Genomic DNA, 17,872 nt, shown 5'->3' with positions numbered 1-17,872 from the left:
AAAAAAAAAAAAAAAAAGGCATAGGTCAAAGTTATTACTTGTAAAAAAAGAGAAAAAACCCTAAATGCTTGTAAAATTATGTTTAAAAATCCTCTAATTATCTCTGGTGCTATATTGATTTTATTTTTCATATGATATAATTTAGTAATCACATTTAATTGTAATTGGCACTGTAGCCATTTTGGAAAGCAATTTAGAACTATGCCCCAAAATGATTAAACTGTGTATATCCTTCCACCCAGCCATATCATGACTAGGCCAGTGAGATCAAAGAAAGAGGGAAAGGTGCTATAAAATATTTTAAAAGGTCCTATAAAATATTTATAGCAATTCTTTTTGAAGTGGCAAAGAATTGAAAATTAAGAGAATGTCTTCAAGTGGAGAGTGACTGAATAAATATGATACATGAATGTAAGGTAAGAAATGATGAAAGAGATGTTTTTAGAGGAAACTGGGAAGATTTGTATTAATTGATTCAGAAAGAAGTGAGCAGAACCAGAACAATTCAGAGGTTCCCAAATTGGGTGATACTTCCCCCCTGAGGGGGTGCTGGAATGATGGCGGGGGTGGTAGTAGCCTTGGGTGCAATTTGGGGGTGTTGAATAAGAGGGGGTGGAAGCATAAGGAAAGAAGAGAGGATAAGAAAACTTTGAAAAATTGTTCTTATGTTTTATCTGTTGTGGAATAGAGTTAAAGTTGTATTTTCCAAATAAACACACAGAATACAAGTTATAACTGTATTGCTGTCTTAACAAGTCTGCCAACAGGTCTTAACAAACAAGTATTGGCAGGTGAACATGGTGCACATTGTGTCGCGTGTTGTGGGAAAGTCCAGCATGCATCGGCAGGAATACGTGCATGTGATGACTTGTTTACGATATGACATGTGGTTACATGATGCAATATTTCATCATCAAAACTTCAATGCAGGAATAACCCCACAAATTTATAATAAAGTATTAAATTTAAGATGTGTCATTAAAAAAATTATAGTTCTTAGAAATGATACAAATGAAAAAAAAACTGTTAAAGAGTTAAAGAAAGTAGATTTCCAGGGTGGCACTGAGTAATTTTTTCTTTTAAAATGGGGTGGTAGGCCACATAAATTTGGGAACCTCTAATTTATACAATGACAACAACATTGTAAAAACAGTTTTGAAAAAGTTAAAAATTATGATCAATGCAATGATCAACCAGAATTTCAGAGGACCAATAATGAAGAATTCTACCCACCTCCTGAGACAGAGGTGATGGACCAAATATGCAGAATGAGATACACATTTTTGGACATGTCCAATACGGGAATTGTTTTGCTTTACTATCCATATTTGTTACAAGTGTTTTGTTTTTCCTTTTTCTTTTTTTTAATTGAAAAAAGTGGAAAAGATAAAAAATATATGCTTGATTGAAAAAAAGTTAATTAAAAATAAAGCTGCTATTGGGTTGTCAAACTAATGCCAGAACTTCACTATAAAGAATTTAAACATTTTTAATAACATTTCAATATTGTCTGAGTCAGGCTGAAAAGGAATGTCTAGATAAGATTCTTTAATAGTTTCCCTTGTGGTGGAGAAATGAATATAGCCTTAGCAATTCGTCTCACTTGGGAGTGCAGTTTACGATGCTTTAAGTGAGGGTCCTCAGCTGTCCTAGAGGGATATTGAACTGATGAAACCCTTCTCCAGGGAAATAGCTGAACCAATCAGTTTGTTTTTGTATACTCTGCAGATTTGGATGGTGCTGTAGAAGTAACCAAAGCTATTCCTTTGTTCTACTTTTGTGACTTTGTCGTCAGACGGTTCTGGTGCAGAGAGGGGAAAAAATGTATGCTGCGTTAGGTGGCTACCTGAGTTCAAATCTGGTCTCAGACACTTACTAGATGTGTGACCCTGGCCAAGTCATTTAAACGATGTCTGCCTCAATTTTCACAGCTGTAAACTGAGAATAATAATTAGCATCTACCTCTCAGGGTTGTTATTAGAGATCAAAGGAGATAAATTTTTTTTGGAAGGAGGAAGACAGGGCAGTTGGGGTTAAGTGACTTGGCCAAGGTCACTCAGCTAGTAAGTGTTAAGATCAGATTTGAACTCAGGTCCTCCTGACTCCAGGACCGGTACTCTATTTACTGCACCACTTAGCTGCCCCCAAAGGAGAGGTTATTTATAAAGCATTTAGCACAGTGCCTGAAACATGGTAGACAATTCTTGTTTTTCAAAAAATGCTTGTTTATATGTATGTGTGTCTATGTATTCTTTTTGTTACACACTTGTAGTCCAAAGATAAATGTCCATGTGGTCATATACATTGTGTGTTTCTTTTCTGTTTGTGAACTAAGTATACATGTTAGAAAAACGGGACTAGTGTGGTAAGAGTTATAGTTGAGACATCTCATGCTCTACTAAAATTAGAGATGGAAATGGCTTTTTAAAAATTCAGTTAATTGTAGAATATCCTTTCCTTTAGGTTAAAAATAGCTCCTTGTGTACTGGGAACAACTCTTCTTCATACTCTGTAATACCTCGCAGAAGTCAGCACAGGGCCATGTATAGCATGGCTGCTCAGAAATCAGAGATCTTTAAAGCTGGGAAGGGACCTTGAAGGTCATCCACTCTGCTGTGACCCATATGCTATCTAAAATGCGTATGAACTGATTCTTGAATATGATGCATGGAAGAAATACTTATCTTGTTCCTTTATTATAATTTGAATATTTTAAAATAGTCTAACAAGTGACTTTTTTTTTTTTTAAAGCAATCGGAGTTAAGTAACTTGCTCAAGGTTACACGGCCAGTTATTTCTGGGTGTGGTGCTAAGTATCTGAGCCCAGATTTGATCCCCAGGTCATCCTGATGCTGGAGCCGGTGTTCTTACTTGCTGAGCCACCTGGCCGCCCCTAAGCAATTGGGATTAAGTAACTTGCTCAAGGTTAGGTGTTTCTGGGTGTGGTGCTAAGTGTCTGAGCCCAGGATTCGATCCCCAGGTCATCCCGACACTGGAGCTGGTGCTCTTACTCGCTGTGCTACCTGGCCGCCCCAACAAGTGACTTTTGACTTTATTCTTCAGTACACAGAATAATATGATTATGATATAGATATTATATCAGAAGTAAGAAATTCTCTTATATAAGGCTAATGAACAGCAACTTCTTTTTAGGGTTGGTAAACGGTTGGGGAAAAATTAGGCCTGGAGACTTGGTCAAGGGTTTTTACAATATTTTCTTTTTTTTTCTACACTTAACAGTATTTTATTTTTTCTAATTACATGTAAAAATGTTTTCAGCATTCATTTTTATAAGATTTTGAGTTCCAGATTTTTCTCCCTCCCTCCCCACCTTCTTCCCCAAGACAGCATGCAATCTAACATAACTTATACATGTACAATTATGTTAAATGTATTTCTGCATTAGTCATGTTGTGAAGGAAGAATCAGAACAAAAGGGAAAAACCACGAGAAAGAAAAAAAAGAGAAAATACTATGCTTTGATCTGCATTCAGACTCCATGGTTACAAGCTTTCCTTAGCAAAAAGAAAATAGGAAAAATCAGAATTATCTGGCTGAGTGAAATAAGTGCTTCTAGGAGACTTTAGGGTTCTGAATGTGCATTTTGGGTCTCCTGGTGTATAACTCTGAATGACCTCTCTACGTCTCAGTTACCCCAGCCTCATATTAGGGCTAAGGATGTGTCTCTGAATAATTATGAGGCATTATAAATATGACTATAGACATTTTGTCTAATTTACAGGGTTCTTAATCTAACCTAGATTCTGTGAACTTCTTAAAAAATTTTCTTTTGATAAATGCATTTCAATATAATTGGTTTCATTGGTAATTCTATGCATTTTTATACATATGAAAACATTATTCTGAGGAAGGGTCTGTAGACTTGACTATACTTTCAAGGGAATTCTTGACCTACAAAACTGGTCGAGAGCCTCTGGTCTTACAAAAATACAAAGCAGCTCTACATATATCTTTATAGTGCTTATGACCAATATCTTAGCACAGTGTCTGTAACATAGTAAGCACAGAATAATTGCTGGTTTGACTGGCTAACTAACTTAGGTAGGTTGAGAAGCCTGCTTTTGAGGGGTCCATGGTACAGAAAGGGAATATAATTTGATTCCTCTGGGAAAAGAAAATATTAATTGCAGTAAAAATTGAGGCATTTAAAAAAAGAAGAGTATTCAAATTCCTGTCATTTCTCAGAAAGTGACAAGTTTATTTAAAATGGAAATCAGTTATTAAGAAATTAGCAGCAAAGACTAGAGGTTTGTAATACATTTTCAAACCATCATTTAAAATTCTAGCTGAGCCGGGTTTTGTGGCATTGACCTGTAATCCCTGATACTGGGGGAAGCTTGAATTGGGGAGTGTTGAGCTTAATTAGGCCTAAAGCCACAGGAGTGAAGGGGCCACCAGGCTGCCAGTCTGGATTAGACAAATGGAGTTTTCTCTAGTGACCATCAACTGCCTGGTGTTGATTTTCATTTTTTTTCTTCCTGTCATTGCTATCTCCTGGTACCTAATTGCTTTAACTGGAGGAGTTGTAGAGAGATAGGATTCATATGTTTTTGGATATCAAGCCAGAATCTAGCTATTTAAGGAGCAAAACCCATGCCAGGAAGAAGACAGATGACTGGTGGAGATGTGGGCTTTCCAGGAGGAGAAGTCTGAACCCTACTTCTTCAAGAATAGCTCAGTTTCCAGGTAGAACCCCAACTGGTTCTTCCTCAGCTGGGAATATTGGAATTTTCTGTTCCACAGATGGGGTACAGGACCATTTCTAGAAATAGAGAATATGCTATCTGTGATAATCTCTACCCTAGAGTTGAGAAAGCAAATGGTGGGAGTAAGATCTTATAAAAGAATTTTAAAAATTCAACAAGACAGTGCATACTTAATCCATATAACCCATGTGGTACCCCGCCAGAAGCTCCCCCTCCACTTCACACAAGTTCAAGGTGCTGTGTGAGCCTATATATACTCCTAAAATTATTGCTCATGAATCTTTGCTAGTTTGTTTACCTGTCGTAGTCTCCCATATGACACAATTAGTTTAAAGAAAAAAAATAGTGAGATGTCATCAATCAGCTGGCATTTATCAAATGTTTACTATATGCTAGGGCAGGTAGGTGGCTCAGTGGATAAAGTGCCAGGCCTGGAGTCAGGAAGACTTGAGTTCAAATCCAGCCTCAGATACTTGCTAGCTTTGTGACCCTGGGCAAGTCACTTAACCCTGTTTGCTTCAATTTCCTCATCCATAAAATTATCTGGAGAAGGAAATGGCAAATCACTCCAATATTTTTGCCAAAAGAACCACAAATAGGGTCACAAAGAGTCAGATATGACTGGAATGACTGAAGAACAATTGTATGCTAGGCACTGTACTAGGGGCTAGAGATACAAATACATGGAATGAACCAATCGCTACTCTCAAGGAGCTTCTAATGGTGAAGACAAGTACATATATAAGCATATTCAGAGTTAATATAAATAAACACAAAATAATTAAAGACATGGGAGTTTGGGAAGGAGGAACTTGGTCATAGGTCATAGGGGCCACATGCAGAAGGCATGCTTGAGTTACATCTTGAGGGAAGAGAGGAATTCTCTAAAGCAAAGCTGAGGAAGGAATTCACTCCAGGCATGGCAGACAACCACTGCAAAAGCCAGAAGACAGGAGATAGAATGTTGTGTGCAAGGAGTGATGAGAAGGCCAGCTGACCTAAATCACAGAGTGCAGGAGAGGGAATAATGTCTGCCAAGGCTAGAAATATAGGTTGGGAACAGGTTGTGAAGGAGTTAAAAGGGTAAACAGTGGAGTTTATATTTTATCCTAGAGACAATAGGAAGCCATTGGAGTTTGTCTAGAAAGGGAATGATAGGATTAGATCTGTACTTAAGGCAAATCACTTTGGCAGCAGGATATAAAATGTATTAAATTGGCAAGAGAATTGAAGCTGGAAGACCAGATCAGACTTTTGCGCTAACCTAGGAAAGAGGTAATGAAGGCTGTGGTACCTGTGTAAGTAGAGAGAGGACCTGCATGTGAGAGATGTTATGGAAGTAGGAAGAGTATGATTTGATGACTAATTGGATATGTGCGGAGAAGAAGAATGAGGAGTTAAGATAATGCTAAGGTTACAGACCTGAGATTGGAAAGATGGTGTTGCCTTTGACAAATATAGGGGAGTTTAGGAGAGAGGAAGATTTTTGCAGAAAGATACCAAGTCCAGTTTTGGATGTGTGAATTTGAGAAGTCTTGGGACATCCAGTTTGAAGTATCCAGTAGGCAGTTGGTGAAGCCACCCGAAGCACAAAGGAAAGATTAGAGTTTGTTTTAGAGATCTGTTAGATATCTGCATTGAGGTAATGGTTAAACCCATGGGAGTTGATGGGGTTACTGAGAGAGAGAAGGTGGAGAGAGAACAAAAGAAGGCTTAGGACTATACCTTGGGGAATATCCACATTTAGGAGAAAATGATATGGATCATAAACCAGCCAAGGAGGTAGAAAAGGACAGGTAGAAAGAAGAATGAAGGAAGAAAGCAGAGTCTACGATGTGCCAGCCATTGTACTATATGCTTTAAAAATATCTCATTTGACCCTTTTGACAATGCTCACAAATGGGGAAATTGAGGCACAGAAGTCAGTGCTTTGCCCAGAGATACACAGCTAGTAAGGATCTGGGACAGGATTTGACCTCTCACCACCTAACTATAAAAGGACTGCCTTTAGTGAGGGTCCCATTGAAGTTGGATAATGTGAATTCATGATGCAGCCAATCAGCATAGTTGTGAAACTTCTGATAGTCAGCAGCCTCTGGGGATGATGGGAGCAATCCAGAGCTAAGGTGAGCATTGAAAGGACAAGGGAGCAACGGGGTTCCAGAACAGAGGAGAGTGTAGAGTTGAAATGGCTAACTATATCGTGGAAACTGGAAAGGAAGGACGGTTAAGTCAGAGCAAGGTTAATGGTCTGGGCCAAAAAGGTGCTTAAGGGTGGAGGGATTTGAGGCCCTTTTGAGAGCAAAGAATATGTAGGAGGGGTGAGGAACAAGGTGAAGTGGAATGATAGGAGATTATGGTCTGAAGAGTAACTAAGTTTGTAATTAAGGAAGAGGAACAATAACTACAAAACATTTCCCCCACCCCCACCCTGGGGCACACTTTCCTACAGATTCACACAGCAGCAGTGCGGACAGTGGATGTACCTACATGTAGCCTGGTAAAACCATCTTGGCAAGCAGGCTAAATCAGATTCCCCAAATATGTGATGACTTCCCCCAGAAGAGGTGGATGAGAACAATTTGTTTCGACGGCCCTGCAGGCAGATGAAGCAGGTGCTGTGGAGTGCTTAGAGACTGGTCAGACATTGAAGATGCCAAGGTCATCCCCTGCATCCTGCCTTTTGTCTTAACTTTGATGACTCTGGAAGAGAGCATGAGGCTGATGACTTTGCACAGCTCTGTGTCACTTAAGTCTCATTCACATACAAGTCACATTTCTCTTGTGATGTCATTGGTCCTCTTCGAGAAGGAAGGATGAACGACAATGTGCCTTGGTGTAGAGGTGCACATCTTCAGGGAGCACAGAGGGCTCAGGACCCTCACAGCTTTAGTACTTCACAGATGATTTTCTCTTCTCATAGTGTTCTCATGCTGCTCCCCCTGAGCTCAGAGTTCTCCAATGGCTGGAACTATTCCTCATGTCACTAAGCTCTCATACCTTGAGTGACCAGGACTATTCTTTGCAAGGTGTAATGTCTCCTCCAAGGTGAACAGCTCTGCAAGAGAAATTCCTCCCTCCTCCATTCTCCTACTGCTGTGCCCCCTGCCCTCAAATGTTTTCTCACAGATGGCCAAAGGAAAGGCAAAAATCATTCCCTCTCAAGAGCTGGTTGTTGTTCAGTCATGTCCAACTCTTCGTGACCCCAGTTGGGTTTTCTTGGCAGAGGCATTGGAGTGACTTGCCATTTCCTTCTCCAGCTCATTTTACAGATGAGGAAATTAAGGCAAACAAGGTCAAGCAACTTGCCCAAGGTCTCATAGCTAGTAAGTATCTGAGGTCGGGTTTGAACTCAGATCTTCCTGACTCTAGGCACGGTGCTCTATCCAACTGTGTCACCTAGCTGCCCATTCAAGAACTGGGTTCTTTTTTCTATTTCTTACTCTCTTCTCTGCTGCCAAAGGGCACACTCCTGAGAACTGCCTCCTGCCTCAATGCTAGAGAATAAGTCTTGCTTTTTAAAGGACCACCACGGACTTGACTATTCAATATTCAATGACTAGCTGCTCTCTAATCATGTTGTTTGACTGAAGAACATCTTCACATCTATTAAAGGGGCAAGGAATAGATACTTCTTTTAATTTTATTTAAAACCTTAACACATATATGAGTGACTCTCCCCTTACATTCCTTGATTTCATCTAGCAGGCTGGGAGAAAACCAACTGATCAATTCCCTCCCACCTACCCCACCTATATCGTAAATTCTTTTAGCATCTTTTTAAACCATCACAAAATAATTAAGCAAAATATTTTTCATCTATGTGACTGGGATTTTTTTCCTTTTCTTTTTTAGAGTAAGTGGATTTAAGTATCTCCTTTTGTAATCTTTCTAGTTATTGGTTCTCTCCCTCATGAAATCATTTTATATTTACCTATCTGTATACAGGTTGTATATACCCTCCTCCTTGAGGGCAGAGACTGCTTTGGTTTTTGTCTTTGTTATTGCCTGCACTAAGCTTTTCATAGGTAGTTAAATTTTATTTTTTTTTAAAGCAATTGGGGTTAAATAACTTGCACAAGGTTACACAGCCAGTTATTTGGTGTGGGTGTTAAGTATCTGAGGCTGGAACTGATCCAGGATCTCCCGACTCCGGGGCCGGTGCTCTTACTCACTGTGCCACCTGGCCACCCCAGGTAGTTAAATTTTAGTGAATTGATTCTGAGATATTCATCATTTCAATCTTTTATGTGGCACTAATTTTGATGTTTCTTCCTTTTTTCACAGTATAGTGCTGTAGATACAAATCCTTTATCAGTGTATGTTATGCAACATCTCTGGAACAGAATAGTTAAGGTAAGCTTTAAGTTTTATTTTCTTAGCTATTTCCATATGTTGATGAAATCAAAGAAAGAGATATTGATTTGGAAACAAATAACTAATAGAACAAACTAAGTTCTCCTTCCCCCTCAAAACAGAAAAAAAAATACTTTTGAGGTTTAATTAATTGTCAAGATGGTGGAGTAAAAGGAGGTTTGATTGATTGTAATCCCAAGTACCAGTGGATTTAGGACAGATAGTATCTTTGAAGTATATTTTATTGCCATTGCTATACTTTCCCTCCAGTTCTTCAACTTGTTGGTCTCCTCAGTTCTTGTACTTGGGACATTAAGAACTGTATTTACTAATTTTTCTATATGTATCAATATAGTCTTTTTAAAATCTTTTTTATTCTTTCATAAACATTAGAGGAATTAAAAAAAAATTTCAAAGGGAAATGGCATTTCTTTAGTTTATGAAAGATATGGAGGGAGGATGTCATCTACTACATTATGGTTCCTTTTAAAAAAACTGTTAAGACTTAGAACTTTATGAAATTTAATTCTGAGGTGATATTCGTCAAATATTTATTGATTACTTACCATGTGTATCACAAACTGGGCTATATATACTAGTGGATAATGGGGATTACAAAAGAGGATTTAGAAACATGAGATCAAATCCCTGTCCTCAGCAAAATTATAATCGCATTGAGAATATTTGTATATAAGATGTTATAAGGGGGAATCAATAAGGAAGGTTCAGTGCGATCATTACTATGCACCCTAGTTCCTGTGGCTGAATATAAACTGGCAACATTTTTTATTTGTGATCCTAAAATACAGAATATTGAAAGTGACTTTAATTAAACTAGAAGACATGTACTACAGTAATTACTGCTGTAACAGTACAATTACTGTTACTCACAGGAAGATGAGGAATTGGTATGGGCTTGGAGATCACTGTTCTAGGCTGCATGTTATAACTACTGTCCCCAGTTTGCACGGCTATTAACTAAACCAAAAGTGTCCAGAAGGTTGACTGTGGGGCCCAATGTAGTTTATTATGGGTGGGTAGCTGTCACCATATTCTCATGTGGTTCCCTTGTGTCATCCTTGGAAAATGACTTACCAGCTTCCTGTGACTCATCATTTTAAATTGTGGCCAGACTTTTGGAGATCCCCAAGTTGACTCCACATGTTCCACTGGGCACATAGTAGGCACTTAAAATATGTTTATTGAATTTCTGCTTTCAGTTCTCTTGAGAGCCTGGGAAGGGTAGATTACCATCTTCATGTATTTTTCTTTCTAAAATGAATTCTTCTCATGCTTTATAAGCTGTCGCCTTGCGCAGGTCAAGGAAATGGTTGGCAGTAAGTCATCATTCTGATTTTCCAGTGAAGTTTAGCACAATACAAACTTGTAAGCAGTGGGTGCTGGAGCCAAGTTGTCCTGGTTCTTATTCTTAAATTTTCAGAGTGAAAATTTACACTTCAGAAATTAGCAAAGCTATGGCCTGGTTTATTAGTTTGTTGATTGTCTAGACTTAGAAAGTGATGGAAAAATGTTAATAACGCAGATTAAACTTTAAAATGTGTCCTGTGTACTCCTTTCCCTAGCCCTGAGAGCTGCCTGCTAAACATTTACTAGGATACTCTTTCTTCTAGAACTATTAAATTTAGAGCTAAAAGAAACGTTAGATAATGTCTAGTCAAATCCCTTCATTTTACAGATTTATGAATAAGAAACATAGGAGGTAGGAGAAAAAAAATTATTTTTTAGAAAGCAGTGGAACTTGAGTCCTGAAATGCATTCACATGGTTTCATTATGATGGTATTTTTTTCCCCTTCATAAAGTTTATGGTAGCCAGTATATTTTAAATTTGTCTTAACATTTAAATTCTGTGTAGTGAATAGAAGAAATGTTTTAAGTTTTTGTTGTTGTTATTTTAGAATTTTGCTGCATTAAACATAATGGACCAGTAGGTGGGGCTTGGGAATTTTTGGTTAAAAAAAAAAAAAAGCATCTTTTTTCAGTAATTGAATTTGCTTCAGTAAGCCAATCTTATTGAATATTGATTATAATTCTGTCTGACGGTGTCTAATGATTGATTCATTGGTATAATTAAATCTTTACCATTTTATGTATAATGTCCCCAAGTAACATGTAACATCCCCTTTATTCCTTTTTGGTGGGTGAGACCTGAATTACTAATTTAGCATCTAACTCACTGTTACTTTTCATTCTTATGCATTTGAAATATGATTTTTCTGTCTTTTTTGTATTTTTCAGATAGTGCCACTGTGGATTGCACCTAACTTGCTTACCTTTTCTGGATTTTTATTGCTTTTAATCAATTATTTAGTATTATGTTTTTATGACTGGGATTATACTGCCTCAGGTAATAATATGCATACTAATTAGATAAATAATCCAATCTGAATTCTTTTGAATAATCAAAGCTGTATTTAAAAACCTCTCAGTCATTTGGACTCTTCATATCGATTTTTTTATTTTGATGATTTAAATTTAAACCGACCTGTTGTTTTGTCTGAACTTATTGTGACGTTTACTCATTAAAATAATAAGAGTAATATCATTTATTCTATCATTATAATATCATTCTAAAGTTTGCAAAGTGTTTTACAAATATTGCATTTGATCTTTACAGAAATACTGGGAGATTGGTGATATTATTATCCCTATTTTACCAGTAAGGAAACTGAGGCAGACAGGTTAGGTGACTTATTTAGGGTCACACTGCTCGTAAGAGTTTGAGGCTGATTTTTAATTTAGGCCTTTCTAACTACAAGTCCAGCACTCTGTCTACTGCACCACTAGCTGCCATGATAAGCTAACATTTATATACCACTTTAAGGTTCCTAAAGCCATTTTCATGTCATCTTGTTTAATCTTCAAACAACCCTGTGAAATAGGTTCCATTATCACCCCCATTTTACAGATGAGGGAATGAATCAGATGCAGGTTAAGTGACTTACCCAGAGCCACACAGCTAGTTAGTATCTGAGATAGAATTTGAACACAGGTCTTCCTTCCTCCATGTCCAATACATTCCATGTTATCCACTATATCCATCTGGCTGCTCCCTACAAATAAAGATGTAGGCAAATTTAACCAAGCTCTAGGACTTTAACACTGCACTATTTCCAGGTCCTCCATAAAATTCTGTGTGTCAAGTACTTAGGTTCTCATGAAAGCAGATCTCAGAAGGTCCTATATGAGGCAACACATTTTACTTTAGATCAAGTGTTCTTGTTTGTACTTGAAAGCAACAAAATTGCATTTCTCTTGAAATATTTTCTAATTCAGACTTTTATTATTAAATTAATTATAATTAATATGTAATATATAATTAAAATTAACTTTTAATCCTGATCAACCTTCTCACATTGCTTTTACTGGGTTAGAAATGCGTGACCCTGGAAGTCTCCTGTTAGAAAGTCTAAACAGCCCCAGAGTCACTCCCTCCCTGCTCTTGAATGAGAGAGTTGGATGGGAATCCAGAAGCTACTGGCCCCAATGGATAGAAACACTCTCCCTGAAAATCCACCTGTCTCCTAGAGACCACCAACAAGGTGGAGCCCACCATCTCCTATTCTACTTTTGAGTATTGGTAGTTGTTAGGAGATTTATTCTTATATTGGACCAAAACCTGCCTCTTGGAAGTTTCCAACCATTGATCCTCATTCTGGTCTCTGTGACCGAGTAGAGCCAACAAGGCTGAGTTCTCCTCTTGGTGATGATAACAACTCAGATTTCTTTCTTTCTTTTTTTCTTTTTCTTTTTTTTTTCTTTTTGGAGGGGAGAGGGCAGGACAATTGGGGTTAAGTGACTTGCCCAAGGTCACAGGGGGCTAGTAAGTGTTAAGTATCTGAGGTCAGATTTGAACTCAGATCCTTCTGACTCCAGGGCTGGTGCTCTATTCACTGTGCCACCTAGCCGCCCCAACAGCTCAGATTTGTGCAGAGATATATGGTAAGGGCCTTCCTCACAACAACCTCATGGACAGCTGTCATTTCTTCCTCTTAAGAAGAAATGTCTAGTCTGATTAACTTCTTCAAGTTGAGTATCTCTGGTGCCTTCAGTAGCTTGTCTCTATGTTTTGATCTTCATTCATCTCACCAAACTTCTTCCTACTACTATTCAATAATAGCTGCTGAAGAGATTCAGAAATGCCTTCTCTCACACCTAAATATATAAAATGTTTTTAGCCACAAAAAAATACCTTAAACATTGGTGGCTAGTTAGCACAGGAGACAGAGTACTAGATTTAGAATTTGGAAGACCTGAGTTTGAATCCAGTCTCAGACATTTACTAGCTGTGTGAGCATGGGCAAGTCATTTAACCCTGTTTGCCTCAGTTTCCTCATCTGTAAAATGAACTGGAGAAGGAAATGGGAAGTCACTCTAGTATCTTTGCCAAGAAAATCTCAAATGGGGTCACAAAGAGTTAGACACATCCAAAACAACTTGACAACAGCAAAAGGTCTCTTTCAGCTCTAAATCTATGATCCTATGAATGAGAAACTAATAGAAAAGGGATTTGAGTTGAAGATTAAGGTACATCTAGAGAATCTAGTTTAAATCCCCTGATTTTATACACAAAGAAAAAGGGACCTGGGTCACAAGGAGAACATGAAGCAGGGTTCAAACCTAGGTTTTTTAACTCTAACTCCAGTATTTTTCCCCCACTACATTACAGTTTTGTTATAGAGGGAAGAAAACAGAAAAGAGATAGAAGGGCTAATAACCTGAGAACTATAGGAAGGGAAACAAAAAAGAGAAGGGAGAGACTAAAATAGGGCAGAGAGAAAGCTGGCAAATATTTGGGGTGAGATAGGCAGAAATAGAACTTGTTAAAACGTTTTTAGGCCTATCACTGGTTTCTTGGGCCAGTCCTTTTCTCGGACAGGAAGTCGCCTGATGAAAAAAAAATTCTATTAGACAAAGCAGAAAATTATTCTTTTATGTATTTGTGTGCTTTTCTATTGCAGAGTAGTGCCTACATTACTCCTAACATGAAAATTTTCAGTTATGTGCTATTACCGTGTTTCCCCGATAATAAGACACTGTCTTATTATTTTTTTGGACAGAAAAACACCAGAGAGCTTATTTTCAGGGGAGGGCTTATTTTAATGAACATTGACAGCAATTTTAATAAACAGGTAAATGTGAACAAAAAAACGTACCTTTATTCAATAAGCAAATCACTGGGGAAGAACAGGGTGATGCACTCACTGCTACAGCTCTGATTGGATGCAGCTCGGAGCGCGGCATGCATTTCCCCTGGGGGGGGTGGGACGGTGCATACAGAGGGTACCGTAATGTAGTGTGTAGCGCAGGGGATCACTTTCACTACAGTAGCAATCTCAATAGGGCTTATTTTCGGGGGAGGGCTTATTTTAGAGGAATCTTACACAGTATGGGGAGGGCTTATTTTCGGGATAGGTCTTATTATTGGGGAAACACGGTAGGTGGTTTAAGAATCTATTAATCTATATCAGATTTTTAGAAATTTTTATTCAGTCATTTGCCATCCCCTTCAGCTCGGTGGTGTAGCGGATGGAGTGCAGTGCCTAGGGTCAGGAAGACATCTTTGTGAGCTCAAATCCATCCTCAGACACTTATGTTTGTGACCCTGGGTAAGTCATGTAACCTTGTTTGCCTCCGTTTCCTCATTAGTCAAATGAGATGGAGAAGGGAATGGCAAACCATTTCAGTATCTTTGCCAGAAAACCCTAAATGTAGTCATAAAGAGTGGGACACAACTGAAAAGACTGAACAACAACCACAAATTTGTTATCCCTCTTTCCTTGCCCAATTCTGATTTTTAAGGAATTATTTTCTTGAGTGAGCTTTTGTACCTCCTTTTCCATCTGACCAATTTTACTTTTTAAGGAGTTGTTTTCTTCAGCAATTTTTTTTACATCTTTTCCCATTTTTGTATTTCCTTTACTAAGCTGCTAACTCTTCTTTCATGATTCTCTTGCATCACTCACATTTCCTTTTCCAGTTTTTCCTTTATATCTCTCATTTAATTTTCAAAAATTTTTGGGAGCTCTTCTAGGAATTCTTTTTGGTCCTAACAACCATTCACATTTTTCTTTGATGTTTTACATGTAGCCATTTTGACATTGTTGACCTCTTTTTAGTTTGTGCTTTGCTGTTCTTGTCTTCACAGTATCTTTGCATGGTCTGGTTCTTTTGTTGTTTGCTCATTTTTTCAGTCTGTTTCTTGACTTTTAACTTTGTATTGAAACTGGACTCTTCTCCCAGAGTGGAGTGGGCACTGTTCCAAGAGTTAGGTTTTTTTTGCTCCTGCTTTCAGAGCTAGTTCTGGGGGGGGAGTCTATACATTTTCAGTTCTTCCAAAGTAGTATGATCTAAGAAGAGATGTGGTCTCTGTTTTCTTGGCCTGTACTCTGGTCTGTGAGTGACCACAAGCACTCTTTTCTGTTCTGGAACTGTGACCAGGCTTCCCGCTCCCCTGAAGCTTTGGCTCTAATGTGTAGTGCTCCTCATTGTCCTGGGACTGTGACCCAAATTGTCATATGGACAGTGCAACACAGTAATACATCTACTGCCAGCCAAGTGTCCCCAGTAATCTCCTTCTGACCAGTTTTCTGTCCCGCTTACCATCTGTGGGTTATGAATTCTGGAATTTGGGATGATAGATTGTCACCCCCAAGGCCTGCTGGGGTTGCAAACCTGGGTGATTGAGAGGAAAATAGTATCCCAGAGATTAACTGGTATCAGACCCATGGTGCCGTGCCCCAGGTTAGCCTCACACCGATCCTGCCTAGACTAAGCCATATGGAACAGGACCTTTAACTGTGTAGTTGCCCCACCTAGGGAGCTACCAGAAGACCATGATTTTTCCCTGATTTCCCTGGTCTTTTCTAACCTTTTCTTACTTTTCACTGCTGTTCCTAACCCTGCCTGGGACCCAGCCCTTCCATCAGATAAATAATTCTCATTATATCCCAGGACCAACTAGGGTTGGGATCTATGGCCTTCAGTAATAAGCAAGAAGGTATAAAGAGAGAAGGTAAGGAAGAACAGGACTTGGCATCACTCTTTACTATGTTTTCCCTGCCCTCTTCCCCCAGCCCAATACTATCCACTGTGTCACCTATGTGCCTGCTTTGAGTACCTTATCCACCACAGGAATATGTGAGCTGCCTTGGAAACTGGCATGTATAATATTGCCCCTTAACATATCACAAAACTTGTCACAGGCAACAAAGAAGGGAAGAGAAGGGAACAGAAAGCCACCTTCTCACTACAATAGAAGCCCTGCCATCATTGCTCTTACCTCTTATTCTATTAGGGCTCCCTGCCCTAGAAGGAAAAGGAAAACCCCAATCGTCACCCCTGAAGCAGCCCTGAGGCCAAAGCTTTTCTCTTGACATCTAGCAACCATTTTATTTCTAGACCTGACTCATCAGTAGGAAGAGAGAAAGGGAAAAGAAATGAGGAAGAATAGGAAGAAAAAAGGAGAGTAAATCTCACCTTCATTGGCCACAGAATCCCTATTACTGCTATGTCCCCCTACACCAACTCTAGCTGCGCCTGCATGCCCTGCTCCAACTCAATCTTGCCATCCTCAGGAATGTGAGGGAGGAGAAGGAGGAAGCTAAGCCATGTCCTAATGATCCTCCCCTCTGTGATCCCTGCCAAGCCTCCAACCCCTTTCCCATCACCCTCAGCACTCACTACCTATTTTTATGAGGTAGATAGGTGGTACAATAGATGGGGTGCTGAACTTAGAATAAAAAAGGCCCGAGTTCAAATATTCCCTCAGAAATTTACTAGCTATGTGACACTGGGCAAGTAACCTTAACTTCTCTCTCCCTAAATTTATTTATCTGAAAAAAAAAAAGGAATGATAATAATATCACTTACTTCTCAAATGAGATAATGTATGAAAGGTGCCTTGTAAACCTTAAAATGCTACATAGTTGCTATTCATTAATGCCATCATCATTATTGTTATTCTCAATCTTCAGGGGCATTTTTTCATCTCCACAATGTACCCCAGCAGTTGTCCTTCTGGGACCGCCTGTCCCACAACATGGGAGCATCACAATCACAATGGCTACTCTCATTTCCCTTTGCCTCGACCTAGAGCTATGCTGGACACCTGGGGAAGAGGAGGAGCGGAAATGAGTCGCTTCAGACTTCTCATTTCTCATGGCGAATTTTCAGTAGCATTACCAAAAGCTCATGTTTGCTGTCTCCTAGAGATGGGACAGGAAAAGTTCAGTGATAAGATAGTTTGAATTCATGTAGGGGCAAAAGATAGAGAGAAAGGTAGGCAAATACACTTAGTGATTGAAATAAAACATCAGGTGGTCAGAGTTTGGGAAGAGCCAGAGGCAAAAAGACTATCATAATAGATATTATTGTTTAAAACAAACAAATAAAGGGTGGCTAGGTGGCACAGTGAATAGAGTATTGGCCCTGGAGTCAGGAGTAACTGAGTTCAAATCCAGCTTCAGACACTTAACAAAACTAGCCATGTGACCTTGGGCAAGTCACTTAACCCCAATTGCCCTGTCTTCCCCCCTCCAAAAAAGCAAAAAAGCAAACAAACAAACAAACAAAAAGTCAGCAACAATGAATCATTGGGATACAAGGGAGCTGGCAGAACTGACAGGTAGGTTGCTAAAGACCAGTAGCAGGCCCGTCAAAAGAAGGGTATAAAGCCAAGCAGAGTGCTCAAAATCAGTCATGCCTGGCCTTGTGAGTACCTGTGACTTTGTAAATGAGGTGGGCAGAGGCTAGCCCTTCTCTCCTGATC

The 17,872-nt window shown here is 38.9% G+C and overlaps 1 protein-coding gene across 2 annotated transcripts in view; it reads left to right on the top strand.

Annotated features, from left to right (window-relative positions):
- The window catches only part of LOC138170507 (ethanolaminephosphotransferase 1-like), a 164,152-nt gene that overhangs the window by 58,304 nt on the left and 87,976 nt on the right, over nucleotides 1-17,872 (top strand). For both annotated transcript variants that reach the window (XM_069099893.1, XM_069099892.1), the window contains exons 2-3: nucleotides 9,015-9,083; nucleotides 11,341-11,449. In XM_069099893.1, the coding sequence (XP_068955994.1) occupies nucleotides 9,015-9,083; nucleotides 11,341-11,449 (178 nt within the window). The remainder of the gene's footprint in view (nucleotides 1-9,014; nucleotides 9,084-11,340; nucleotides 11,450-17,872) is intronic.

The sequence above is a fragment of the Petaurus breviceps genome, unplaced genomic scaffold (assembly GCF_028583685.1).
Source record: "Petaurus breviceps papuanus isolate PSGF00001 unplaced genomic scaffold, PetGlider_PUasm1.0 38, whole genome shotgun sequence".
In the NCBI taxonomy this organism is placed as follows: Eukaryota; Metazoa; Chordata; class Mammalia; order Diprotodontia; family Petauridae; genus Petaurus; species Petaurus breviceps.
The sequence above is the reverse complement of the archived record's forward strand: the minus strand, read 5'-3'. Positions and strand labels throughout refer to the sequence as shown.